Source organism: Meriones unguiculatus, chromosome 2 (assembly GCF_030254825.1).
Source record: "Meriones unguiculatus strain TT.TT164.6M chromosome 2, Bangor_MerUng_6.1, whole genome shotgun sequence".
Taxonomy (NCBI): Eukaryota; Metazoa; Chordata; class Mammalia; order Rodentia; family Muridae; genus Meriones; species Meriones unguiculatus.
In genome coordinates this window covers 107,912,038-107,939,534 of record NC_083350.1, presented here as the reverse complement: position 1 = coordinate 107,939,534, position 27,497 = coordinate 107,912,038, and the positions used below count along the sequence as shown (strand labels likewise).

The following is a 27,497-nucleotide window of genomic DNA, read 5'->3' as shown; positions in this document are numbered from 1 at the left end:
CAAAAACACTTAAAATCGTCTGTATTAAAATCACAATAAATATGTAACTTAAAGTATTTTTGAAATTAAACATATAATAATTTACTTTCTACTCTTACTCTGGTGAGATAACTGAAAGTAACTAAATGCATGCACACATGCATATAATTTACTATCAGCCAGCCTGAGCCTTCTCTGTGAATCAACAGTATTTTTCCCAAGGTCTCAAGCAAGATTCTGTATAGATGACTTCCAACTCCCAATCTACAGTTCCAGACCAAAGTGATTTCCACACTTTGATGTGGTAACTTACAGAACTATCCCTATTTATCAACAGCTCCTTCTCTTGATTCCAGACAAGCCTTTCTTTTAATAGCACCATCATTCTTTCTTTTTTTTTTTTGTAATTCCAAATCATATCTAAGAACCATCAAGCTCCATGTTCTTTCAGTAAAGACTGGCTGATTCTTCTGCTGCGATGTCTCCAAAGTGCTCCATCCTTTTTAATTGCTGTAGCCCTGACCTGAGTTCTCCTCCTCTCTCATCTGAATGGAAGACAGTTCTCCTGGGCAACCTCTATTCCTCCGGTCACACCAATATCTGATGACATTCCCGAAGTCTCTGCTTTGATGAGATCATTAGAACTTTTCTAACCCCCTCAAACAGTTTTTAGATTACCTAATGGACATAAGCTACATTTCTAGAATTCAAACATGCTCTCAAATTGATGTTCACTCTTTTCTTCTCAATACTGACCCTGTATGCTCACTGGTTTTATGTCAAATTGACATAGGCTAAAGTCATATGAGAGGAAGGAACCTCAATGGAAAAAATGCCTCAGGCTGTAGGCAAGCCTGTTAAGACATTTTCTTATTTAGTGACATATGGGGGAGGGCCAAGCCCACTGTGGGTGGTACCACCTCTAGGCTACTGGTCCTGGGTTCTATAAGAAAAAAATAAAATAAAATAAAATAAAAAGCTGAGTAAGCCATGAGGAGCAAGCCAGTAAGCAGGACCTTTCCAATACCTCTGCATCAGTTCCTGCCTCTAGGTTCCTGCCCTATTTCTGTGCCTGTTTTGGCTTCCTTCAGTGATGGACTGCCATGCTGAAGTGTGAGCCAAATAAACCTTTTCCTCCTCAATTTGTTTTATGGTCATGGTGTTTCATCACAGCAATAGTAACCTTAACTAAGACATCCCATGTGTGTGACTTTCACTTGAATCAATTTGTACAAAGTGTATGGCTTTAATAGTACAGTTTGTTGTAGTCTGAGTCCTTCCTAGCTTTGCCCATGCCATGTGTGGTATCAACATTAACCCTTTCTATTGCTAATAAAATCCTATGAATCACCCACCATTTGACTATCTAGTGTATACGCCACCTCTATCAATTACAGAACCAAGCCTTTCTCCCATTGCAAGTGATTTCTTCACTCTTTTAAATAAAGAGATTGTATGTGGGTGGGCCTGGCACAGCCCTAACGGAAGCTCTCCACATCAAGATCAGCGTTGTGACAAAGTCAGATCTATATGCAATGGTCTCATCTCTAACTTCTTAGAGCTGTGTATCCTTTGCAAACTCCATTAGTTATTTCTGACCTCTGTAAACGTATTTACTTCAAAACCACAGTTCTGCAGTGTTTTCTTTTTTAGGCCATAATTAACATGAGGACACAACTACGCTGTGCTGTCTTGCACACACCCAGTGCACTGTCTCGGTGTGTTGGAACACGCCGAGAAGAACAAAGAACACAATTTTTCTATAAAACACCAGTATAAACGAAGCTTTCAATGTAAGATATATCCATTTTATTTCTATATTTTAAGATGTGCTCCACACAACCCAGTTTATGAGTTCCTAACAACTTCTGTGTAAGCCATTAATATCATCTAGGTGACAAAGTCAATTTTTAATGTAATACAATTTTTTCATGTTTGATGTTAAATAAATGCAGCTTTAGCATTTTTAAACAAACTTCTCTTGTTTCTTGTTCATCATTTAATTCCTTTTACATTATTCCTTTATTTTTAAACTATTACTCTTCTTTTTGTCTATAAATTTTGTTATTTCCTATGGGGAATTAACTATTCAATGTTTTCTCTTTTTCTTGGTTAAATTTAGTTAAGCCTCACTGATACACTTATTCAGCAAACATTCAGCAAGAATCCATATTGTACGTAAAGTGAGCTCAGTGCTCAGGATAAGGTATGAACCAGACAGACTCAGCTGCTGTCCTCGCATGTTATGAGACTAGCTGAAGTATGTTTTGATCGGTTATGTTTGTTCTAAAGTATCATCAATTCTTTTCCCCCGAAGCAGCGGTGGATGTTATCTGAACTTTTAAAATGCAAAAAGCCACTTAAGGGGTGGTGTATAAATAGTTGGCATAAAGAAACTGAAGTAGCAGTTCTGAGAAAGAAACTGAGGCTTGTGGTGGGGTTGAATGATAGAGGAGAGTGTTTCTAGGAAGAAGAGTGATTTCAGCTTCAAGAATACCATTTTAGAAAACAAAGAAGATTCAGTTCACTTATGTTATTAGACAGGAAAAGGAGCCCACAGAAGCTACGGTGATGGCAGATAAGAGATTCGTAGTTTTGCTCCGTATGTGGCAGTCAGGAGGATGGCTGAAGGCAAAAGTCAAATGTCTGTGGAGCGATCATTTTCTCATGGTAAACCCAGTTGTTATAAACGGTCTTTTATGCCAATCAAAGTGAGTTATTAGAGCAAGAGGCAGAGACTATGACCCAAATTCCCCAGGGAGGATTCAGTCTGGAGATAATTTTGGAATCTAGGGCAGAGCAGCAGCTGGAAAGACAGTGACCTATAGGAAAAGGAGACAGTTCAGCAGACACTGTATCAGAAATCAGAAGGTGTGTAGGAAGGACTCAGGCTCCTGGGAGAGGAGCAGGCGTTCCTACCAGCTGTGGAGAATGCATGCAAGCGTCAGCAATCATTAATGACCTGATATTAGAAAGAAAAGTTACTCAAATGTTGAACTGATACTGGATCAAGTTGATGCCTTTCTGGGCATCCCACCAACCATGTCTGTGCCTGAGAGCCGGGAAGGTAGATAGCACGAGAGATAATGAGCATCTGTTCCTCCCAGCCATGACATACTTGACTTTCTTGCACAGTGTCTCCACCCCAAACCACACAATCACATCAGGTATCTGTTCTTGGTTATGCACTCAGTCCGCCCTGGATTATGGCCTCAGCTGGGGCTCACTTGTGAGCAGCCCTGCATCGAGTGGCATATTCTGTCTCTAAGACACCAACTTTTCCTTTAAGGTGAGGCAAAATAGCTTGGGGTTTTCTCTTTATTAAATATCTAGCAAATGGGTCACTGTCCTTTGACAATGGTCAAATCTAATCAAAATTGACTGTGGTTATTGTTTCCTGATTACTTTGTTATTAATAATTTGATGTTTGCTTTTACTCCATATTAAAAGTCAATGATTACTATTTTATGTAATACCGGTCTAAAATGGACCAATACTGCTCACTTTTCAAAACCCGAGAATTTGGACATGAGAGATCCACAATTCAACTATGTAACAACTTCAGCTAATATTTAGACATCAGTTCCATCAAAGACATAAAAATACAGTTTGTTTCTAAGTGTTGGCCTTTAAAATCTACAGTTCTTGCAAGCTCTTGCAGCTTGATTTCCAACAACTTACCACTGTGCGAAGGTAACAATGTTGGTACATCCACAATTACACCTCTTGAAACTCTCTCTCTTTTTGTTGCAACATACTGAAAAACAGCAAGAACAATCCTCATTTGCTTCTGGTCAGATTCTGAAGTACAGCAAGAGCTGGGTATTGTAAAAAGTTTTTCTAGAAATGCAATAAATATGGCTGGGGGAGGGAGACAGACACATAAGAAGACAATCCTATGTCTGCCCTTTAGGGAAGAGACATGATTTTGTGTCAAAAATATTGGGTGAAGTAGTTAAAAAAATCACATTGAAAACACACATGTATGTGGGCAGGGGGAGTGTGTGTGTGTGCCCATGCATGCACGTGCATGCTGACAGACATAATAAGAGAAAATACCATGCTGAAGATTATATTTGAAGGTAGAAAAAACAAAATGCAAAGTACAGGGAGAGAGGTGGAAGAGTTCCAGCTTGAAAACATTTTAATATAGTGGCTTTGTTTAGCTTTAGATAAAATGCTAAGTAAATTGGGGAAAACTAAGGGCTGTGAAAACCAGACTGAAATAAAAGTATTATTGAAGGATGAAGAGAAAAGTCATCTAAAGTGTTTTGAACAAGAAGTAGAATCACAAACGAGATTTAAGAAATAACATGACAAAGAATGTACTTATTACACGCCAGGCTCGTTGGCACACCCATGTCATCCCAGCACTTGGGGAGGCAGAGGCAGGCAGATCTCTCTGAATTTGAGGCCAGCCTGGTCTACAAAGTGTGTCCAGGACAGCCAAGGTTACAGAGAAACCCTGTCTCAGAAAACAAACAAACAAACAAACAAACAAACAAAAAAGTATTTACAAAATCTGAAGAAAAAAAGGCTCTGATAGCAACTCAGCCAGCGAATAATACAGACACCAGACATAGGTGCAAAAGGTTGTCTCCAAAGGACATAAGGAGTCTGTAGAAAAGAGAACACAGGCAAGTGTGCCCTCCGAGACAGTTATTCACAGATAAAGACGCAGGACTGACAAGACGGTAGAAGGTCAGAAACAACAGCAGATGTGGAACGCCCAGAAGCGGAGGGGCAGCACACCAGGAACACTGCCCTAAAGATGCTCTGAGCATTCGCAAGACAGCATGAGGAATAGCAGCACCAGGCTTATCTGAGCACAGGGTTAAGGAACAAAATACCTTATCTCATTATCCTCTTCATTAATCTGTATATTTTCAACTGCCCTTGAAAGACTTGACTGTTTCTTCTGGAAAACAACAACAACAACAAAATGACATCTATTGCAGAAACACCAACAAAGGCTGCAATGTTTCAGGTCTATGGTCTTTACTTTTACCCATTAACTGGTCCCTGTTTTCTCCCTCTTCCAATGTCTGTCCTGTTTGCCTTTCTGAATGAGGACTGATTGTCTTACCTAGGGTCCTCCTTCTTGCTTAGCTTCTTTAGGTGCACAGATTTTAGTATGATTATCCTATATTTTATGTCTAGTATCCACTTATAAGTGAGTATACAGCATGTGTGTCTTTCTGCTTCTGGGATACCTCACTCAGGATGACCTTTTCTAGTTCCCACCATTGCCTGCAAATTTCATGATTTCCTTGTTTTTAATTGCTGAGTAGTATTCCATTGTGTAAATGTATCACAATTTCTGTATCCATTCTTCAAGTGAGGGACATCTGGGCTATTTCCAGATTCTGGCTATTACGAATAAAGCTGCTATGAAAATGGTTGAGCAAATGTCCTTGTTGTATACTTGAGCGTCTTTTGGATGTATGCCTAGGAGTGGTATAGCTGGATCTTGAGGTAACACTATTCCTAATTTTCTCAGAAAGCACCAGATTGATTTACAAAGTGGTTATACAAGTTTACATTCCCACTAGCAGTGGAGGAAGGTTCTCCTTTCTCCACATCCTCTCCAGCATGTGTTGTCACTTGAGTTTTTAATTTTAGCCATTCTGATGAGTATAAGGTGAAATCTCAGGGTTGTTTTGATTTGCATTTCCCTGATGACTAAGGATGTTGAGCATTTCTTTAAGTGTTTCTTTGTCATTCAGTATTCCTCTATTGAGAATTCTCTGAGCGTACCATAGAGGTCCTCTGAAAGACTCTATAAAGCAGATACTGAGACTCAGAACCAAATTTTGGGCATGGTGCAGAGAATCTTATGAAAGAAGGGAGAGCTAGAAAGACCTAGAGGGGACAGGAGCTCCACAAGGAAAGCAACAGAACCAAAAAATCTGGGCACAGGTGTCTTTTCTGAACCTATACCCCAACCAAGGACCATGCATTGTGATAACCTAGAACCCCTGCACAGATGTAGCCAAGAGGGTTTCCTAGTAATGGGAACAAAGGCTGTCTCTGACATGAACTCAGTGGATGACTTTAGGGGCAGGAGCAGCCTAACCAGGCCACAAAAGAAGACAATGTAGCCAGTCCTGATGAGACCTGATAGGCTAGGGTCAAAGGAAAGGGGAAGAGGACCTCCAGTATCAGTGGACTGGGGGAGGGGCATGGAAAGAGAGAGGACAGGATTGGGAAGGGGTGAGGGAGAGGCTACATTTGGGATACAAAGTGAATAAATTGTAATAAAAATTAAAAAAAATAATTATTACAAAATTAAAAAAACAATTAACTGCTATCACATGTGCTTTTTCTTTAGCATGCAAAGTAATTTTTGTGTGTGTGCAATGAAAGCAATGTAACTACAGTGAATTCAACATTTTTAGGTTGTTCTATAAATAGCAGTCAAAAAATACTTCTTAAGTATGTTTTTTACTTCTTAAGATACTTCTTAAATGGGAGTTATAATGATTTAGCATATTAGGAAAATTTAGACAGATTTAAATAAGAAAACAAAAGAGAGGGCATGCAGAAAAAGCAGCCTAGCTTGTAAGCAGAGCATAGGTTTCCCAACATGTTTTCTTCCTTTTTATATTTAATTCAGACCATTAAACTGGGTCCCATCACTTAAGTGTGCATTCTCTGTATCAGGGCTTCTCCAATGCACAATGACAAATAATGGAAACTTTTCTAAAGTCTGAATTTCATTGAGGGCCCATGTTATAGTGAGAATGATCATTTCTTCAAGAAATGGTTATGATGAGCATAGTAATCATGTATAGAATCATGAGTATATATATTTTTGTAGCATGAGCAAACAGGTATATAAAATGGATGACGGGCGGGAAGAAGAGTAGTGCTCACCTTCCAGTATACGGCTCCAAAAGCAAAGCCAATGACAAGAGAAATGAGTGCCGGCAGGGCCATGGCTGTCCACTGTAGGCCCGGGTCTTCAGGGGACTTCGCAGCTTTCCCTGTAATTCAAAGAAGGTGACGGTGAATTCAGCAGCTCCAGTCTAGAGGTTTGGCTATTAGTTTGTGGCTGTTCGCAAAGGATTTCGTACTGATGTGTACAGCCCTTTACAGTTTCAAAAAGCAGAGTTTTCTGATGAATTTTGTTTTTGCAAGCAGTATAACTCCATATAATCTCTAAAAAAGAGAGAAACCCAACAGACAGAAAGACACTTGGCACAGTTAAGGTTCATGCATATTTGGAATACAGGTTTGGCATATTCCTGAGCAGAAAAGATGTCTACCATCAAGCAAAGCTTTCCTCTCCAATCTAATATTATTTAGCGTTGCTGCTCTTCGCATTTCGACCCCAACATAAAAGAGCCTTGCAAGATGGATCAGATCCTGCATGCATTCAGCTAGGGTTAGTCTGTGGCAGACAGCAAATCATTAAATGCATACTGTGGATACAGCACTTGAAGCAGCCTTAAATGAGCCCTTTGCTCATTTATTCCCTCGGTACACACAGGGGAGTGGGATTCTTATACTTTCTACATTAGAAAGTTTGACACTACACTGAAGAATGACTGAAGCCACCAGTGTCACCCACCTCGAAATACCACCTTAGTGACAAAAACAAATGGCACTGACTTGTTATCTTCCCTGACCCTGCTTCGCCTTTTCTCCCTGCCCCCGAGAAGCTGAATGAGAATCCACAAGGGTCTCTTTCTCTCAAAGTGAGACTGACTGACTTTCCTATAGGACTCACTACAAAGACCAGTTTAGTTATTTGGAAACATTGGCACATTTGCCAGGTTGAAATTTCCTTTTCAAAGAATTTATAAATTTTCAAATTTATATGTCAAGTAACTGCTTTTAGATAACCTTTTAACAGGAATTTGGCCACAAGGTCACCTTACAATTACTTATTTAACATCTAACATCCCTCCAAGTGATTCCTATGAAGGAACAGGTCCATTGTGTATGTGCACTCCATGCTGATAAGGAGGAAAGCTCATAGGTTTAATCTAAAAGGTAACAAGTCAATCTTCTCTACTATAGTGAGAACAGAAACCGGCTAGTCCTTCCACATTTCTTACTATTCTGATTGCTGTACTTCCAATACCATGTTTGCTGGTGAGCTCACATGCATGCATGTGTTACAGGGGATGCTGGGGGGGGGGTGTTCAGGATGAAGTGCAGGGATTGTGGGAGGAGTTGTAGGAGGTGGTGTCATCCACTTACATAATAATACACTGCTTCCTCTAGACAAAATTAACCGTTCTCTGACTGCTACAACATACAGCCCAAGACAGACATGTTAAGAATCCCAACTTGGAAACAATACTCATATATCGATCCAAAACAAAATAGCAGCCAAGTTAAAGATTGAGAATAAGCGAAGTATGTCACAAGTAATTTCTACGACTTTGGGAATTTCACTGTCTACAAATAAATAATTTGGCTGTTTGTGTTTTATTCCCTTTGAGGGACAACCTGCTGTGCCCACTACTGTCTAGTGGGACCATTCACCCTAAGGCTACTGGGCAATGCAAGTAGTGCAGTCTAAAATGCAGCAACATTGTTGAAAAGGAAGAGAGAGGGACCCTAAAGACAAGAGGAAAAAGAGCCCTGGGTGAAATCCATCTCAAGAGGTCACTATTGCTTTTGTTATTTCACACTTGAAAACCAGACCTCAGTTCTTCCAGGTACACTAATCATCCTTGTAGAGAGAGGTCAGCTTTATAAAAAAAAAAAAAAGTCTTGCTTACATTAACTCCAGGGAGGACTTCAGCAGCTCCACTGCAGCAGCCCAGCAGAACTGGATGCCTCTTGGCCCACATGAAGGGTATTTGAGCCAAAGCCCATGTGCATAGCAGAGCTCCTCTGCCTCAGCACAGCAATTGTCTGCCAAGAATTTGTGGGAAGGAGAGCGAATCTGGACAGGATCTGAGTCATGCTCAATCCCTGGGTCATTGCAGCATGGATTGTGTCTCTTTATTACTAAAACCTGCCCGTGGTTGAAATAGCTTACAGATTTGATCTGATACAAATCATAATAATCAACATCTGGAAAATACCCGCACACAGAAAATGGTGTTAATCTTCCGGAGCTTCTTTTTAGGGCGTTAGTCTGCTTAGGAACTCCAGGACAATGTCTCTCTTGGCACTTAGGAAACAGGCAAATGATTCAGATCCAAAATTCCTCAGAATCACTGTCCTCCAGTCTTATTGCGTCAGGGTCTAGTTGTCTTCGTTAACTGATAATTGATTAATTAATTAATTAACCATTAATTGTCGTGATTAATTCTTACTAGAGATTAAGCATGGCTCCATGCACACGCATACTAACTCATACTAACTTTAAATTTGCAGAAGTCCTGCGATTAGGGGATTATTACATACCAATTGACTAAGGATTCAGAAAGTTTAAGCAACATGCCCATATCATGCTATGAAATGACCAGGCATTCTGATTCATAACAGATCTCTAGAAGATGCACAGTTAATCATAGAGCAAGACTTTCTTTCTACATAATTTCAATACTGTTTAAAGGGCTCTCAAACTTAAATGTTCGAGAATAAGAAATCCTGTAACTATAATCCTGATTGGCCTGCTTTTTGACCACCTCCCCCTGAGGGAAGAGCAGCCTTACCAGGCCACAGAAGATGACAATGCAGCCACTCCTGATGAGATTTGATAGACTAAGATCAGAAGGAAGGAGAGGGGGATCTCCCCTATCAGTGGATTTAGGGAGGGGCACGCATAAAGAAGGGGGAGGAAAGGTGGGATTAGGAGGGGAGGAGAGAGTGGTTTATGGGGGGACACAAAGTGAATAAAGTGTAACTAATAAAAGTTTAAAAAAATATAATCCCATTCATATAAAACAGTAGGCCTCTATACTATTCCATGACTTCTCCCTACAAATTCACGTCATAAGTCCTTCATAAGTCATTCATAAGTCCTGGACTTAAGTCTCATTGTCACAGCTTTTAAGACTTATCCCCAGAAACTATGATGCTTTTTTTTTCAAATTATCCTAACCACTCCTCCCCAAACAGTTTAACTTCCTTATGCAACAAGTAAAAACATTTACAACTTCTATGATGATTCATATTATATAGCGTACACAGGTGTTTCATTTGTATCTCTTAGAATGTGAGCACCATAATGTTTTGTGCATTGGTATCTAACTTATGAATGACATTATACCTAGCCAGGCTGTGACATGTAAGATCTGTTTTACAAATGAAAAAAAAAAAAAAAAGCAAAAGAAATAAGCATGAGGGAAGAGGGGAAAACTAGAAAAGGATGTCCATCTTGCAATAAATAGATAGATAGATAGATAGATAGATAGATAGATAGATAGATAGATAGATGATTAAATAGTTTTTTTGGATTTTGCATTCAGCTCTTTTTTTTTTTGAAGTTGGTAAGTAGGTAAATTTCTCTGAAGTGGGTAAGTTGCTTTTAATCATGATGGTGAGTAAGACTCTGTCTCAAAAAAATATTTATTTATGCTGGGTATGGTGGTGGATGCCTTTTTTAGCACTCAGGAGAAAGAGACAGGAGGATCACTGTGGGTTTTTAGCCGTCTCAAAGTAAATAATCACAATAATTCTCGACACATTATATGAAGCAACTATTTTTACAAATTAGCCCAAAAATGTGTAATTGTAAATAGAAAGTAATATACAAAGTGAGACCCTTTGAATTAAATTACTGAATTCTCACAGTAATGCAAGGATGTCTGCTGCATAGATTGTTCAATGTTCATAGCATTTAAGAGACAGTTCAGAAACCCTAAACCTTAAGAGTGAGGTTACTCTCCTTTTGTCCCTAACCAAGTTTGAAAACAAGCCTGGAAAGAAAGATACACTTATCCACAGGTAAGTGAACTCCTCACCAAACAGAACTTAGTGGTCTCTCCAATAGTATGCTACAAAATTCAGAAGCTGACTAACAACAAAACAGCCAGAATATGCAGCATATGTTAAAAAACTACTGATTATTTAGAGAAATATCTTGCCACAACCAGGAAGACAAAAAAAGTCTATAGAGATTAAATGCTGAAATGATATACATGTTCAAATTAGGTGGTGAGAATGTTAGACAAAAAAAGAAAATGCACAAAATGATGCAATAATGCAATGCAATGCACAAAAAAAATACAATGATGGAAAAGTCTCAGCATAAAAAAAATCAGATGGAAATTCTAGAACATAAAAATGAAATCAAGAAATGAAAGCACACTTTGAGTGTAAGGTTCAGTTCAGAAATGGTAGAAAGGAATCACAGTGAACTGGAAAACAGAGAAGTGAAAATTACACATTGAGATCAACAATAATAAAGAGATTTTGGGAAAATTAATACATGTAATCCCAGCACTTGGGAAATTGAAAGCAGAGAATCAGAAATTTGCGGCCAGACTAGCTACACAATGAATTCAAAGGCTAGCCTGGAGTATGTAAAATCTTGTCTCAAGTGAAGGAAAAAGAAAATGTAAACTAAAAACAGAATACAACAATACAATATGACACAATACTAAACTGACCAAAGTACATGTGACTGTTCATTTCAGAAGGAGAGGAACAAAAAAATAAAGAAGAAATATTTACAAAAACAAAACAAACAAACAAACAAAAAAACAATGATCAAACTTTCCAATGCTTTGGATTAAAAAAAATTAAACTTGTAAACTCAAGACACTAGATGAAAACCAATCTGTTACTGGCATCCTTCACATTGCTCAAAGAAAAAATAAAAACAGCAAAAGGAGGAATATGTCTAGTACATAGAGAAAAACAAATACAAAGGGTGAGTTTTGCCTTTCAGAAACAACATGTTTGGAAAGAAAATGTCATGGTGTCTTTAAATGAATAAAAGAAAAATTAATTAACCCAGAAATTGCTATCTAATAAAAAGTACCTCTATATGCAACAAATACTACAGACATTTCTCAAATAAAAGAAAAAAGATTTGTTGCCAACAGATCTATCTGTATTACAGGAAATGTGAAAAGGGCTCTATTTCCTGAAAAGAATTCTTCCTGATTGTAGAAACGTGAATTGAGGAAAGAATGGACAGTATGAAAATAACATAAAAGGTGACACATTTTCTACTTGAAAGGATACATAGTTGCTTAGAACAACAGTTTAAAAGCACAGATGGAAGTTTGTGAAGGGTAGGACATTTATAAACACAATAGATTGGTTCAGGTAAGGTTCATGTTTTTCTAAGAAAAATATTACAAGTTAAGATGTATATTTTAGTTCCTAAAATCACTATAAATAACGGAAAAAGACCGTGAAGATCAAATAGAGATGAATAAAGGACATAGAATGAAGAAACAGAGGATAAAACCTAGGACAAGCAAGCAAGTGGAAAAAGTCACTTTTTTCCGTAACAATTACATTAAATATGAAGAGCTGAAATACCAAAGACCACTGGGTGTGCTACCGCATACCTGTAATCCCAGCACGACAGAGGCTGAGACAGGCAGATGACAAATTTGAGGTTAGCCTGGCTACACATTACGACTTTGTGTAAAAAGAAAAAAAACAAAACAAAAAACAACCAACCAAACACACAAAACACATGTATGCATACTTTTGAAAAACAATAGAATATGCAACTCAGTAACAGCAGTACTTACAAAGGAATTTTTCCCTCTAAGGAAAGAAATAAGCTCACAATCAACAATGTAATTTTTCCAACTTAAGAATCTGAGACAGGCTGAGTAAGTTAAAAGCAGAGTAAGGAGGATGAAAATGGTAAATACTAATATCAATGAAAGAGAAACAGAGGGTGTGCAATGCTCAAATTGGTTTCTTTGAAAAGATGAGTAGAAAAGCCTTAAGATGACACACACATACAGGGTCTGGTCCCTTTTTAAAATCTGTCAGATTTGATGTGTTAAGCACTTCAGAATCTTAAGTTTCTGAAGACTGTCCTGCAAACACTGCACACTGTAGGCTGCTACCCAGTGAGTTCTGGCCAGCATCCTTCCATCGGGTATATTAAACATCTACACAGTGAAATGTATAGATATTGTTAGAAGGATAAAACACTATATATAGCTCTATTGTAGGTTCAAGTCAAGTTTCAATGGAAAAAAATTCTAAAACATGTATATCAGAAATTTTTCTTTTAAAAACTGAACAAGCAATCATAAATCTGTGAAAACTGAGAGCAGAGTATGCATAGACTATTCAACAATCTTAATGATTGTTGCACAGACTAGGAAATAAAACATAGTCTTCCGGGAATCTGGGTTCTTGGGCAAAGAGGACAGAAATTTTAGAGAAAGAAGTACATCTTCCTCCAACACACACTCTTAGTTAAGATAACAGCATCACCAAATTTATAAACAGGCAGTAGCAAATACAGAGACACAAAACTGAAAACATCCTTGGAACTGCAAAGAGTTAATACATGCACTTGAAATGTCAAAACTCCAGTTTGGTCAGGGACATTTTCCACTATGTTTTTTTTTATGCCTACAATGATTAAAAATAAGTCCTCTATCATATTCCTTCAATTAATTTCATACCTTATTTAAAAATAATCTCAGAAGAAAGTTTATTGGCCTAATTCCTTTATTATTATCTTAAACTCTAGGGAAATCTAATTCGACAAACTAGATATTTAGTTGTCAGGAACACTATACAAGGAATAACAGTAAGAGAGTGGTATTATTAGTAGTAAATTATCAATTTCTTTAAAGTCCATGCAATACTCCTACAGAGGCTACTTGGAGCCATGCATGCATTAAATCAGATACGTGTACTTACTATTACTGCTACTGCTGTCATTCCTAAGGGAGCTGGCTGCAACAGGGGGTAACATAAATGGTTTTGTGACACTGACTCTGGAATCTAAATAGAAAGCAATAATGCGTCAGCGTTACATGGTGATGTGTATGAATCACAGAGTCCCCCAAAGGTGAAGTTCAATAGCACAGTATGTGCCAGGTCTGCTTCCCAACTCTCCATTATTCAGCTCCTATTTATTTCAGACTCAGCTCTACTGCTCGGTTTTATCAAGAAATACACCATAGTTGCCTTGTAGAGTGATGATTTATTGCATGCATCCACATGCTAGGAAATGTGAATAATAAAAAATTGTTGGTAATTCATCATGGTTTAAACGAAAGCAATGAAGTTAGTTCTATCACAGGGACCCAGCTTAGGGAGAGTAGGGATTCAGAATTAACGGGTGAGGATCAGAAATCAAGTCTTAGAGTTAGACCCTTAAGAAAAAGATATGAGAAGTGAACATTAGGGAAACTGGAGATGAAGAATAGCATGATTCTACTCTACTAGCAAATATCAGATAAGAAAAAAATATGAACCACCATCATGTATTGTTAACTCATACAATTCTTAAATTTAAAAATATTTTCTTGGATACTAACATATTTCAAATGATAGATAATAATCATTAGCAGTCATGATATTTGCTGTTTTTTTGTTTTTGTAGAAGAGCAAACGTTCTCTGTATAACAACACATTCAGTTGATACTGAAGTAGAGGCTTACAGAAGTTCAAGCTTGCTATGAGCATTTAAAAAGGAAATGCTTAAATGCCTTACCTTTCTCAGGACCTAATGTTGAAGAAAGCACACAATCACTAGTGTCCGATGCCACCATGAAGTCCTTGAAGGCATCAATGGATCTATTGAAAATACTAAAGAATTCTTCAGGAGTAAAGAGCCTGGTTTCTGGCCTCTTAGTTGATTCTTTTACATTCTAGACAAACAAACAAACAAACAAACAAATAAGAAAGATCCTATTTTTCAAATGACTCATAGACTTGACTAATGTCAAGACAATGGATTATTGACTATGCCCTCAAAGATTCAAGTATTTGAACTCTACAAGCCAGCATTTTTTGAGCAGCTGTTCTAATAGACACAACTCAAAATGGCTAAAGAGGGTAACCATGGCATCAGGTCAGTCTCAGACTCAAGTCATGACCAAAGCAACTAGGGGACAATAAACAAAATGACAGAAGGAACAATGAACAGTGGGACAGGACAAGGTTGTGACAACAAGATAATGAAATGATCCCTCCAAAATAATTAAGAATTTTAAAAATGCTTATTAAAGTATGAGTGTTAGCTTTTAAGAGGCACGCCTCTATAACATATCTTCCAGGAATTTACAGCTGGGCAAACTAAATACAGACAAGAATATGGATTGAGGAGAACACCTTTAATTTTTCTATTTTTTAATTAGGTGTGCCCATGTGTTGGAGTGGTGGTGTTATGTGTGTGTTTCAGTTCAGATGCTCATGAGGTCCAGAAAAGGGCATCACATCCTCCAGAGCTGGTATTACAGATGATTGTTAGTTACTCAACATGAGTTCTAGAAACTAAACTTGGGTCTTTGCCTGAACATTTACTGCTCTTAGCTGCTAGGCCATTTCCCCAGCCCTAAAGGAAACTCTTACACATTGATTTAGAAATTCCACTCACAGAAAAAAAACCCTAGTAAAACTTTCCTGCACACATATCATAAGAGAGAGAAAAATTTACCAGCAGTATTTGTAATCCTTACATCAATCAATGGATGAGTGCCTTAATAAATAGTTGTATCCTCAATAATAATGGAATACGCTATAAACAGCAAAAAATCAACTAATGTTATGTGCTTGAAAGATAGCATATCTTATAAGTAATATAAGATGACAGAAACACATTGTAAAAAATAAGATAGTATGACTAACTTATATAAAGTTTAAAGGTTCAAATCATAGCTCTATATTAAGGACACATAAACAAAATTAATATCATAATATATAAATAGTATACAACTATAACTCCTTGGGTTCTAATAAAAATGTCATGTCTAGCACATGGCATTCTTTGTTATTTCTAACGCTTTACCCAACACTGCCGTTTCTTAAACACAACTCATCTTTAAATCCTCAATACATGTTATTTTTTTTGTGATAACCTTGTGAGATAGACATTCTTTTGTGATTCCTACTTGCTATAAAGAAATGACATTCTATCTGCAATAGTAGTATGATGTACATAGATAAGGCAATGCTAAGAAATTGTGAATGCCAAGATATATTCTAACTTCAGAAGTTAAAGAGTAAAACAACATAAATGGTAAACTGTCATGAAAAGATTATGAATATGACAAGAATGCCAAGAAAAGACATTACTAAGCTAGCTGAGCCCTCTATACAATTAGATCAGTGGTTCTCAACCTTCCTAATGCTGTGACACTTTAATATAATTCTTCTTGTTATGGTGACCCCCAAACCATAAATTATTTTCATTGCTACATCGTAACTGTATTTTGATGCTGTTATGAATTGTAATATAAATATCAACTATCCTGCATATCAGATATGCAACCCCTGTGAAAGGGTCATTCAACTTCCCAAAGGGGTTGTGACCCACAGGTTGAAAAGCTCTGATTTAGATACTCCAAAGCCTCATTTATTACAGAGACAGGACTACAAATAACAATGTCAAGATGCGTCTACATTTATTTTGCCTGATCTGGCATTAAAGTACTCATCAGAGACACCCTATTGTTGAAGCTTTGGAAAGAGATCGTACCACTGTCCCCATTTTAGACATAAAGAGAACAGAAAAGTTACATAAGCAAGGCTCCACAGTGACACTTAGAATTTGAACCTCTTAGTACAAATTCCTTCAGTCCTGGGGTACATGACTATTCCATAGCCTCAGAAGCCAAATTGGTGTCACGTCCAGAATCTGAAGTTGGATGACAAATCGTACAATGACCTGAGGAACCAAAATGCACTGTTGTGGTAATTACATTACAGATAACAGGGAAAGTAGTCTGACTTAGTTCTCCAAGAGCAACGTTGGATTTAAGCACACCATATCTTTCTCTGAAGATGGTATGAACTTCACTGAGGTATGAAACAAAAGTAAGAGCAAAAAGCAAAATTATTTCTAGGATCACAGGGAAAATACTATATTTTCATCTTAGGTGAAATATATATTTAGGTATGAATATCCATTGTATCACTGCAGTAGAACTACAAATTACGGACTCTTCTTAACCTATCTTTAAATTAAAAGATGATAGTTTAAAATAACACAAAATAAGGTGGCTCTCATCCCACCAATACCATTGCTTAGGAAAGGTAACTATAAGAGAAAAAATAATTGTGATGAATACAAAGTTACCTTAGGTATGTTTTCATCCATACATTCCACAAGGTCGTCCATTATTTTCCCAAGCTTGTCTATGATGGAATAATTACTCAAGCCTTCAGAAATATTTGAAAACTTGTCCAGAAGAGTAGTCAGGCTGAGTGACAATTGGATTACCATATCTCGTAGCCAACAATGACTAGGCTGGAAGAAATTCAGAGAAAAGAGAAAGCATCTATTAATAAGTATGGCAAATTCAGAGTGCTTGTCAAATCTGCCAGGGCTTTAGTCACTGACTGCAGGACAAAGAACGTCCTTAGAACACAGCAGGTCAATTCTTGTCTTGCTCAAGTCAGCTTTAACATCCATTTCAAAATAAACAAATGCACTGAGATCCGAGGAAATGGCCAATGATTTCTGTCCTTCCACAGAAGAAAACGAAGCCAACAGAAAGCTGATCCTTACCGTACACAAAGTTCATGTACTGATCGATTATAATTCTATGGAAGATTATTCATGGTTTACTCACTGTGTTTTCAAAGGAACATTAGATACAGATGAGATTACCAAACATTTTTAGGCAAGAGAATCTTAGCTCTGAAGGAACTCCCAGTCTAAAATAAATTAACCTAAAGGTCTTGATAGATTTCAAGGCTTCAAAATAGATTCAATGGGGTAAGGATGTGGCTTGAAATCTGAATAGAACTTCAGCCTAGCAGCAGTACCAGCTATGTTTTTTTTTTTTTTTTTTTTTTTTTTTTTTGTGGGAGTGACTGCAAAATGAAAGTGTATTTCTTGTTCAAAATTATCATTCCACAATTGGCTCAAAAACTATTTAGAATTTCAGGGTCATGATAGCAGAACACTAATCCAGTTCACAAAGCCAGTTCTGCCCACTTGTTAGATAGATATTGGAACCTGGAATCAAGCCTAACTGCACTCAGGTCTATCTGAGAGACTCCGGGCAAACAACATTAACTCTGAAGTACACACTGCAAGTGTACAGCATGAAAACGAAGGAGATAGCCTGGATAACTTGGACATAAGTTACACAAGGGCAACATTTTAAAAAATATTGTTCTCTGTTGTGTCGCTATAGCCTAGAGCATTCTGAAGTATATGGAGGTGGCTTCAGAACCATGTACTAAAAGGATATATGAATGAATGAAATTAATTAGGGGCTGGAGAAATGATTCAGTAGTTAAGGGCACTAGATGCTTCCCAGCATCCTCAGGCCAGCTGACAAGCACCTCTAACTCCAGTTCCAGGGGATCCAGTAACCTCTTCTGGCACCTGGAAAACACATACTGCACATACGTGCAAGTAAATAGTCATCAACATAAAAGCCTAAAAATCTCTTTTAAAAAAAAAAAGGAATTATAAAACTACTCTACATTCCAGATTATCACTCTTGGCAAAACTCAAAAGCTATTTTGTGCTCTGTGTGCCAAGAGATAAAATCAAGGCTATTACACACAGTGTGAGTCCAAGCACATTTCTATCAAAACACTCACCCTCCCAGGACCAGGGATCAGTCTTGGGGCTTTGCTTTTGCCAGGCGAGTACTCTAAGACTCAGATTGATGCTCAGCCCTCTTTTGGTTGACACAGTGTTTGTCTTGTAGCTAAGGATGGTCTTGAACTTGCTAAGCAGCCTCCACTGGCTTTAGACTCTAATCATCTACCTCCACCTCCCTGATGCTGTAGTTGTAAACGAGCACTATCGTGCCTGGTTTTCTAGAAATTTTATCACAACACTAAAAATGTAAAAAGGGTTGAATATGTTTTGTTTAATGAATTATTTTTTCAAAGAGCTCTACTAATGAGAAATGTGGAATTCCTTGGGTCGATTTTATTTTTCGCCTCGTTGGCCTTCAAAACTTGCACCCTTTATTATCAGAGTACTTACAAGAACTAACATCACATAAAATGAGTTGAACTAATAAATCCGATTTCTCTACTTACCAGTGGGAGGAAATTACTTTATTCATTATAAATTATAGTTAGTTCATATTTGTTTCACAGAACAGTTTTCAATAGCATAACACAGCAAAAAAGAACATTAAATTGGTTTATAAAAAGATTAGTATGCTCTAATTCCTAGAGGCAAGCATTAAACATCATTAAAACTTTTGAAATATTGGTTCTGGTTTCATAGAAGAAACACACCAATGTACATGGGCTCGAACTGTAGCTCAATGACAAGGCATGGAGTTCAATTCCAAGTAGCATAAAAAGAAAAAAAGAAAAACAAAGGTAAAAAGAGGGACCACTTGGTCACACACTAAGCTCTGGGTGTCTCTGTGTGCCTCAGGTGCACTTAGAATTCATTCTTTGTGTTGTTCAAACACCCTTCATGTGAAGCATAGGCAGATTATCGTATTGGCTTCTTAACAAGACAGTAAGACCCTTTCAAACTCCTCCCACGTTGATTCACTGTGAGTTTCTCTCCTCTGGGGCACTGGCAGTTCCTTTCAGGTATTAGCCTTCTGAGCAAAGGCTGATAGCATTGATTACAGCACAGACTACAATACAGCTGGGCAGCCTTCACACAGTAGAGCAGCCTTCACCAACTTGTACAATCAGTCTCAGCTAGGCAACTTTTCAATGATAATAGAATCCATGTATTATGGTCTTAAACTCTCTTTATTGTATGCTACCAATAGTCTTCGCTTTCCTCTTGGATCTTCTGACACAATAAAATTATGTTGTTTTGAACTGAGGCACTCCCTTTATCCTGTGGTTCTTCCTTTTAAAAAGTGCTCTTTCTCTCCCTCTCTTTGTCTCTTCCCCTCCCCGCCCCAAAAGCTCCCTAGTTATAGTACAGGATTGTACTCATTCATTTCTTTATTTATTTGTTTTTCTGTTTTTTGTTATTGTTTGTTTGTTTTGTTTGCTTTTTCGAGACAGGGTTTCTCTGTGTAACTTTGGCTATTTTGAACTCTTTGTAGACCAGGCTGGGCTCGAACTCACAGAGATCCACTTGCCTCTGCCATTACAAGTGCTGGGATTGCAGGCATGTGCCACCAAACCCAGCCCATTTCTTATTTTTAACCTGGAAGTGCCAGAAAACTTACTATCCCTTCTATTCAGCTCTATTTATGACATTTCATCTTTTTTTTCTATTTAGTTATAACTTCTCTCATTTTCAGAGGCTTAAATTAAGTCTGAGAGATGGGATTTCCCAAGGTTTATCTTTTCAAACACAGAGACAGCATCTCTTAATAATAACAATTTTGACATAAATTCATTCATTCATTTCTTTCCTCATTATCCCCATTCCCCACACTGCTACACAGACAGGACCTTCCTATGAAGTCCAGATGACCCTTCACCTTGTGATCCTCCTGCCTCAGCCTCCCAAGTACTGGGATAGGAGAAACATGCCACCACATACCAGGCTCTCTGTAAGCTCTTGGGTATACTGCTAAAAGCTCACATGTTTCTAAACCCTTGCTGTTTTAGATAATAGTTATTATTCTTTGTATCACAAGTCTCTGGAAAAGACTGTATCTTTAACTCAGTCCTATACATTCATTAATTTGTCTACTTAGCTATGAAGCAGTTTTTGAAATTCTCGGATCTATTCAGGAGACAAGTAAACAGATCATATTCACTGTTGGCCTCCTTTGACCTTCCTGCCTGGCGGGGGTTTGGGGGGTGGGGAACAGAGAAGAACCAGTTTCGACTAGAATATCAAGCAGTTTCTTGCCCTTCTATTTTTCTTTATAATTGAATTTAGTCAATGATTTGCAAAAAGGACAAAACACAATGGGCTAAGTATTTCATTTGTGAGATGATAGGAGGTCCATGTTTCAATTGTTCCAAGATTACGATTATGAAACAGATGATTAAGTGTTGTCAAATTCACAAACAGAATCCCTTTTCCTTTGCCTTAAAATGGCAGTATCACTGCTTCTTATCTTTCAGAGGCCATTAAAACTTAAAACACTTTAAAACAAATATTAACTTTCACCAGTCATTAGAAGAACCTACGACAGAATGTTTTCATCTTCATCGGCTGAAGGAATGTGAAGGATCAGGAGAGTTAACAGTAACAGAAGATGTCAGAGAGACAACATACAGCTTTCACATTTTTGCAGGACATATAATTTGACTTTTCTTTTTCCTAATCATATACATAGCTTCCCAAAGAAGAAATGAAAACTGCTTTGACTAGGAAATTTTGCCTGAGTTTTACTTTGACTCTGTACTTTATATAATCTCATCTTCCTTCCTTCTACCTTCTGACTTACATTCTCTGGGTTAATTGGAGCGGGCCTGTGTGAGACTACTGAAAGAGCATGTGCTTTTAACTCCTATATGTTTGTAACATGTATTAATCTAAAATGCTAATTCACTTCATGACATTAAACTAGTATCTTTGGTCTATGAGCAGATCACTGCCACTAATGATTTAGCTGTGAAGTTCCTCAGGGATTTTAATGTACCGTGGGCACCAAACACATGATTTCACTACATGACTAAACAAAAGATACAGTAAAAGACAAATATAATTATCAGTAATCTAAACACAAGGAGGACTATGACTGCTTTTGAGAGGCATTGATGAAAATACCCAGCCACTCCTAAAGCCAAACAAATGTTGAAAAAGAAGATGCCTGGATTCTCTAAGATGTGTGAGGCAGCCACTCTGTGTGTCAAAACTGGGCACTTTGAGCCATGTGTGAAGACAATGTGGTAGAAACACCTTGGGGGGTTGTCAAGTCTGGCAGATTTTGTCCCCTCAGAACCCGACACATTCCATCAGTTTCAGACATGCAGTCTCTGTGATTATCAGGAGATTCATGGGATTCACAATAAACAAAGCACACTTGGTAGCTATGTGCTTCATTTGCAAGTCTAAATTTGGTATATTGCCAATATCAATCAAATTCTGAGGGAGAAAAGCCCTGGCTGGAAAACTTTGAATGATATTCACAGTGAGTGTTCACACAGCCTCTAACTCTTGGCAACAGCAATCTAAATTTTCCTATCAAAGCACTTTGTAAAACATTATGTATTGACATCTCTAGTATAGACTTCCCAAAATCTTAACTCCATTTGGATGATCAGGGTTTCGGGATGACACTGTCGGTCCTCCTCTGAACATCTGGATCCTCAGCACTTTCTTGTTTGGATTAAAAAGACAGACAACACTCAGTCTGATTAAAATGGCAATTCTTCCGAGCAGTATACACGCATGCTACTTCTTGGGACAGGCCTATAAACGGTCCTTCAGCCAGACGCAAAATAGTCAAGTGAGGAAACATCTCAGGGAGTGCTGAGGGCAGCAGATCCCTACAGGGCCAGAGAAGCGGGTTTTAGTCCCTGTCACTTCACTTCGAATTCTAGGCGAGTCAACCCATTCAGTGCTTCACTTCCTCCATGTGCTGAATAATAAGACCTGTCTAAACTGTGCTGGCAAATGCTGAAGTCAGTCCCACCCATGGCTACTTAATACCACATGCTCTGAGGAACACGTAGTGTCTGAAGTAGAATTTTCTGTACTGTTGAAATGCATAATGGATTTTCAATAATGTAAGGAAGGTTAAATATTCTACTGGTAAGTTCATATTAATCATAATGTAAGTGATTGTAGTTGTCATATTGTAAGCTAAATACAATTTATTACATTCAACTGCATCTGTTCTTTTAATTTTTTTAATGTGGCCTTTCAATAATTGAAGATTACATGTGGTTTCTCCTTTTCTATCAGGTGGCAATTTGGTCTTCATGTTCTAAGCAGTGTCTCAATCTCATTTATTAAGCTGAACCCAGTGCTGTAGTGTGAATATACTAAAAGCTATCTAGAACAGTATACAAACTCCTAGTTTATCCATTTTCTTTCCTTTCTTTTCTTCTCCTTTTTTTTTTTTGAGAAGAATGTTCTTAAGGTAGGTATTGGTGGCATGAGACAATGAGCCCAGTATTTCAGAGGATGAAGTAGGAGGATATGGACCTTAAATTCCATATACTCATATGGATACATGATGATTTGGAGGTCATCCTAGGCTACCAAAGACCCTCTCTCAATAAAATAAAACAAGAGCTTAATCTGCTCTTAATTATTCATTAAAATTAAAAAGTGCTATTTTCCTTCTAAATAAGAGGTAGAAGTAAATAAAGTGACAAGCACACCATCTGCTTAGCTGAATTTAATTTCCGTAGTATGTAGTCCATATCATAGGGGTCCATCTAAATCCATATGTATAGTGACATGTTTTGCTAGACCACTGATTAGGTGATGGTGGACACCTGACTTACAAAAGCCATTGAGAAAAATCCCTCCCACAATTGGTAGTGGTGATAGGAGTTATAATTAACCTTTGAGCCAAGCTAAACTTACAGTGTCTCAAGTTGGGGGCTCTGAGAGAGTTGTGTATCAAAGAAGAAGCAGAGAGAATCAGCAGGCAGGCTCCAGTAGAGTTAGGAAAGGAAAACCTGGTAACTTTGCACAAGCCCCGGCCCTTGGCAGGGTTAGCATCCTGTAACAATAAGACCTACCTTCCTTTCTTTTATCCTTTCCCTTTCTTTTCTTTTCTGTTTCCCTGCCTTTTCCTGGTTAAGCTTGAGTTCACTATTGTTAAAAGGAGCACAGGAGTCCCTATTAGTGTGATAAGATGGGTCTCTTTAATACTCACAAACTGGCAATTTCACTACAATAAATGTTGCCCGGTAAGTATTTTTTTAGTGAGTACACTATGCAAAGAATCATCTAGAGAATGGTAAAGAATACAACAAGGTGAAAGAGGCCATCCCTGTTTTTTCTATAGTTAAGACAGAACAAACAAACAAAAACTTAACAACATAACCATGCCATCTGGGGATTACATGGTGGCACATACATGTAACAGCAGCACTTGGGAGGCAAGAAGACTGAGAGCTTAAGACCCACGTGGGCTAAAAAGCCACAGCCTATTCCAAACATTATAAAGTTATCATCACCATGATGATAATAATGATGACAATGACAGTTGCTATGCACAGGCCACACATAAGGCTGTTTAACATATCTGAATTATCCCTCACAATACTCTGAGATGAGCACTTACCATGTACACTATTCATTCAGTTGCCCTGTAAGTAATGACGTTATACCCACAGTGAATGCTTTTTAGGAAATTCTACAGAAATCAAGAGATAATACGCTACAAGACAACATTCCTTCAGCAGGTTCAGTGTGACTGTTGCTGACCACTGAGTTTTCAGCTTCAATAAAAACACTCAGTTCATACTATACATAGTATTAATTTTCTATGGTCCCATATTAAACAGGGGAGAGAAAACACAGTCTAGAGGTGTAGATAAAGGCTTTTTGTAAAAACAAGACCTTAATCTGCTCCTAAAAGAGCTGCTAAGACATGTTTGGTTCCGAAATAGTCATGATTCCATGGTAGAGTAAGTGGACAGACAAAAGGATACCCATGGCAAAGGTGAGCAGCACAAGAGTTGAGAGCAATCATGACTTAAGGGTAGTAGTGCCTCAGGCTGGGGTGGTGAGTTGGTGTAAGAAAAAAACAGGTATTACAACGAGAAGATGAGGATGAGCCAAGATGAGGGAGAGTCTCATAAACATCAGGCTTAGGGATTCAGCTCTCAGCCTTCAGCATACTGGAACAGTGAGATGGTTCCTGAGCAGAAACAATTCAATACAAATAGAATAGAAGGCTAAATGCACAACTAAAATCCCCTAAAACCAAGACGTCATGAAATGTGCACAAGTATGAAGAAGAGATAGCAGCCTCTTCTAGGTTCAGATAGTGGGTGGTGAATTCTAGGCACCCAGCCATCACAGCCACCTGGGATATCAAGGAAATGACAAGCGGTTACACATTAGGGAACGGTCCTTCTTCCTGTTCTTGCATCCTCCCATTAAATATTTATTAAGTGTCCTACCACATGGAAGGCCTTGCAGGTGTAGGTAGAGGAGCACAACAAAAGAAAACAATGTGGATGTGTAGTCTTCATCTTGTAAAGTTTGTAAACTAGAGGGAAGGGTATCAATCATATAACCTAGAAAACAACCAGGAAGCTGCAATCTGAGCGTTGGTTGCAATGACACTTTCTACTGACTCTGAAATGAACAGGAAGTCAGTCAGCATATACAAAGGAGGAAGGAATAGAACCACAATTGTATAATTATTTTTAAGTCGCTCCTTCAACCAAAGAAACAAAGCATTCAATAATAAGTCCTGGAATGATAAAGAGAAAAAAGACACAGACGAAAGAAAATGGAAATAGCCCTCAAAGTGAAGATGTGCATGCCCGAGGAAGGTTATAGATAAAGGCTTACTGTCAAGTCCTCACTCAATCACTTCCCTTTTAGCTGTTCCTTTTTTAAAATGCTTTTGGAACTGGGCATATGGCTTAGTGTGTCTGGCAGAACTATACTCCTAAGCACCCAAACAAACAAAAAGATGCAACAGCAAAGATTAGTTCAAGTAATAAAGGTCAGTGGTTACTAAACTTTGATAAGGAACAGGATGATCATGTGGGTTTAACCTGTCTCTAAGACTGTTAATGAGGAATTGCACAGAAATCAGTTGAACACAATTAACCAGGTGAGAGAAACAAGAAGCTTTGGATGAGATGACAGACACTGCATGCTCTGGGCAGGTGTCATCATGTGAGGCTCTGACTTAGAATGCATACGGTCCACAGAATATTAGTAGGAACCTATCATGTGTGAAAGGGAATACTTTATCAAGGGGAAGAGTGACTCATTCAAAACTTTCAGTGCCGTAAAGACAGAGGGGAAAGGACTTTTGAAAGGGACTTTAAAATATGGTCTGTTGATTTCCTATTGTAGCTAGGACAAATTACCACTGACAAGATCAAGTTTCTTTTACAGTTCTTGAGGCCACACGTACGGAATAAATCTTACCAAACACTCATGGTGCTGAGGGACAACTTTGTTGTGCTTTTTCCAACTCCAACAGGCCATTGGCCAGTGATTCCTGCTGCTCCTGCTTCCATTTTTAAAGCCAACAGGGAAACATTTGCAAACCTCCCCCTCTATTTCAGACACATCTGATTCCTAGATAAGGATGCAAGTTCACTGACTGGACCCACTCCATAATCTAGGCTATTCTTCTCATCCCAAAAATCTTAACTGAATTACTTCTTCAATGACCCCTTAGCTAGATAAATTAACTGGACTAGCGATTTTCGAGAAGTCTCTATTTGTAATAGTAAAATCATACTGCTGGAGAGACAGCTCAGCAGCTAAGAGATGCACTTCTCTTCCAGGAACCAAGTTCAGTTCTCAGCACCCAAGTCTAGCAATACTTCTGACTTCTATGAGCACCTACTCCCATGCCTGTGAGAGTGCCTGAACGTGCACACACACAGGTACACAATTTAAAGTAATCAAAATAAATCTTTAAAAATTAAAATGTAAAGGAGGTAAAGTGAATTTAAAAAAATCATTTAAAAAATTTAAATGTAAATCATGATCCTGGAATGGACCTTTACTAGAGTAATAGAAGTGAATACACAAAAAAGATAAAAATTGAAGACATCCAATACATTAAAATAGAATGATTATTGCTAAATTTACTAGAGTTGAAAATACGTTGCTGAAAGGTAAGATAATAATTCTCTGCTTAAGAGACATATACTAGAGTGTTTAGAAGCAAATGCCCATGATGTGTGCACAATTTATTTGAGAAAATAATGTAATAAGTATTTATACAGAAAAGGTTTTGATAAGGCAAATGAAAAAAATAGTTGAATCTGGAATAGAGCATGTAGTGTTCTTCAAATGTTCTTGCAAATATTCTGTACAACTAAAGGTATTTCCAAATAAAAAGTCAAAGAAAACCGGGACTGTGTTTACATAATTTACTCTAATTGAAAATGATGAGGAATTTACTCCAGCATCTTTTGGGTTGTGGGCTGATACACACATTAGAACAAACACATTCAGCAACCCTGAGTCCATTCTTTGCAGAGTAACTGATGGGTGAAGGAAAGACCCAGCAGCATTCATTCAGGTGTTTCTAAGTTAGATGCAAGGACCCACAGCCAAATGTTAAACAGAGCTTGGGGATTTCTATGGAAGAGTTGGGGGGTGGGGATGACTGAGGGAGCTGGAGGGGTCAAGGAAGACCTACAGAGTAAACTAAACTGGGGCCATGGGGGCTCACAGAGACTGCACCGCCACGCAAAGAGCATGCACGGACTGGTCCTAGGCCCCTGCACATATGGAGCAGATGTGCAGCTTGGTCTTCATGTGGGTCTCCCAGCAATTGGAGCAGTGGGTTGGCAGAGCTCTCTGACCTTTGGATACTGTACCCTAACTGGGCTACCTTGTCTGGCCTCAGTGGGAGAGGATGCACCTAGTCTTGCAATGACTTAATGTGCCAGGGCAGGTTGGTATCCATGGGGGACCTCGCCCTTCTCTG

The 27,497-nt window shown here is 38.1% G+C and overlaps 1 protein-coding gene across 3 annotated transcripts in view; it reads right to left on the bottom strand.

Annotated features, from left to right (window-relative positions):
• The window catches only part of Kitlg (KIT ligand), an 87,697-nt gene that overhangs the window by 6,876 nt on the left and 53,324 nt on the right, over positions 1-27,497 (bottom strand). The window contains exons 4-9 of one of the 3 annotated variants that reach the window (XM_060377960.1): positions 17,123-17,293; positions 14,537-14,693; positions 13,738-13,773; positions 6,856-6,965; positions 4,830-4,897; positions 3,661-3,736 (exon numbers count right to left, since the gene is read on the bottom strand). In XM_060377960.1, the coding sequence (XP_060233943.1) occupies positions 3,697-3,736; positions 4,830-4,897; positions 6,856-6,965; positions 13,738-13,773; positions 14,537-14,693; positions 17,123-17,293 (582 nt within the window). In that variant the 3' untranslated portion in view covers positions 3,661-3,696. Of the gene's footprint in view, positions 1-3,660; positions 3,737-4,829; positions 4,898-6,855; positions 6,966-13,737; positions 13,822-14,536; positions 14,694-17,122; positions 17,294-27,497 lie in introns of all 3 variants that reach the window. The other 2 variants (XM_021654634.2, XM_021654635.2) reach the window with 2 other exon arrangements.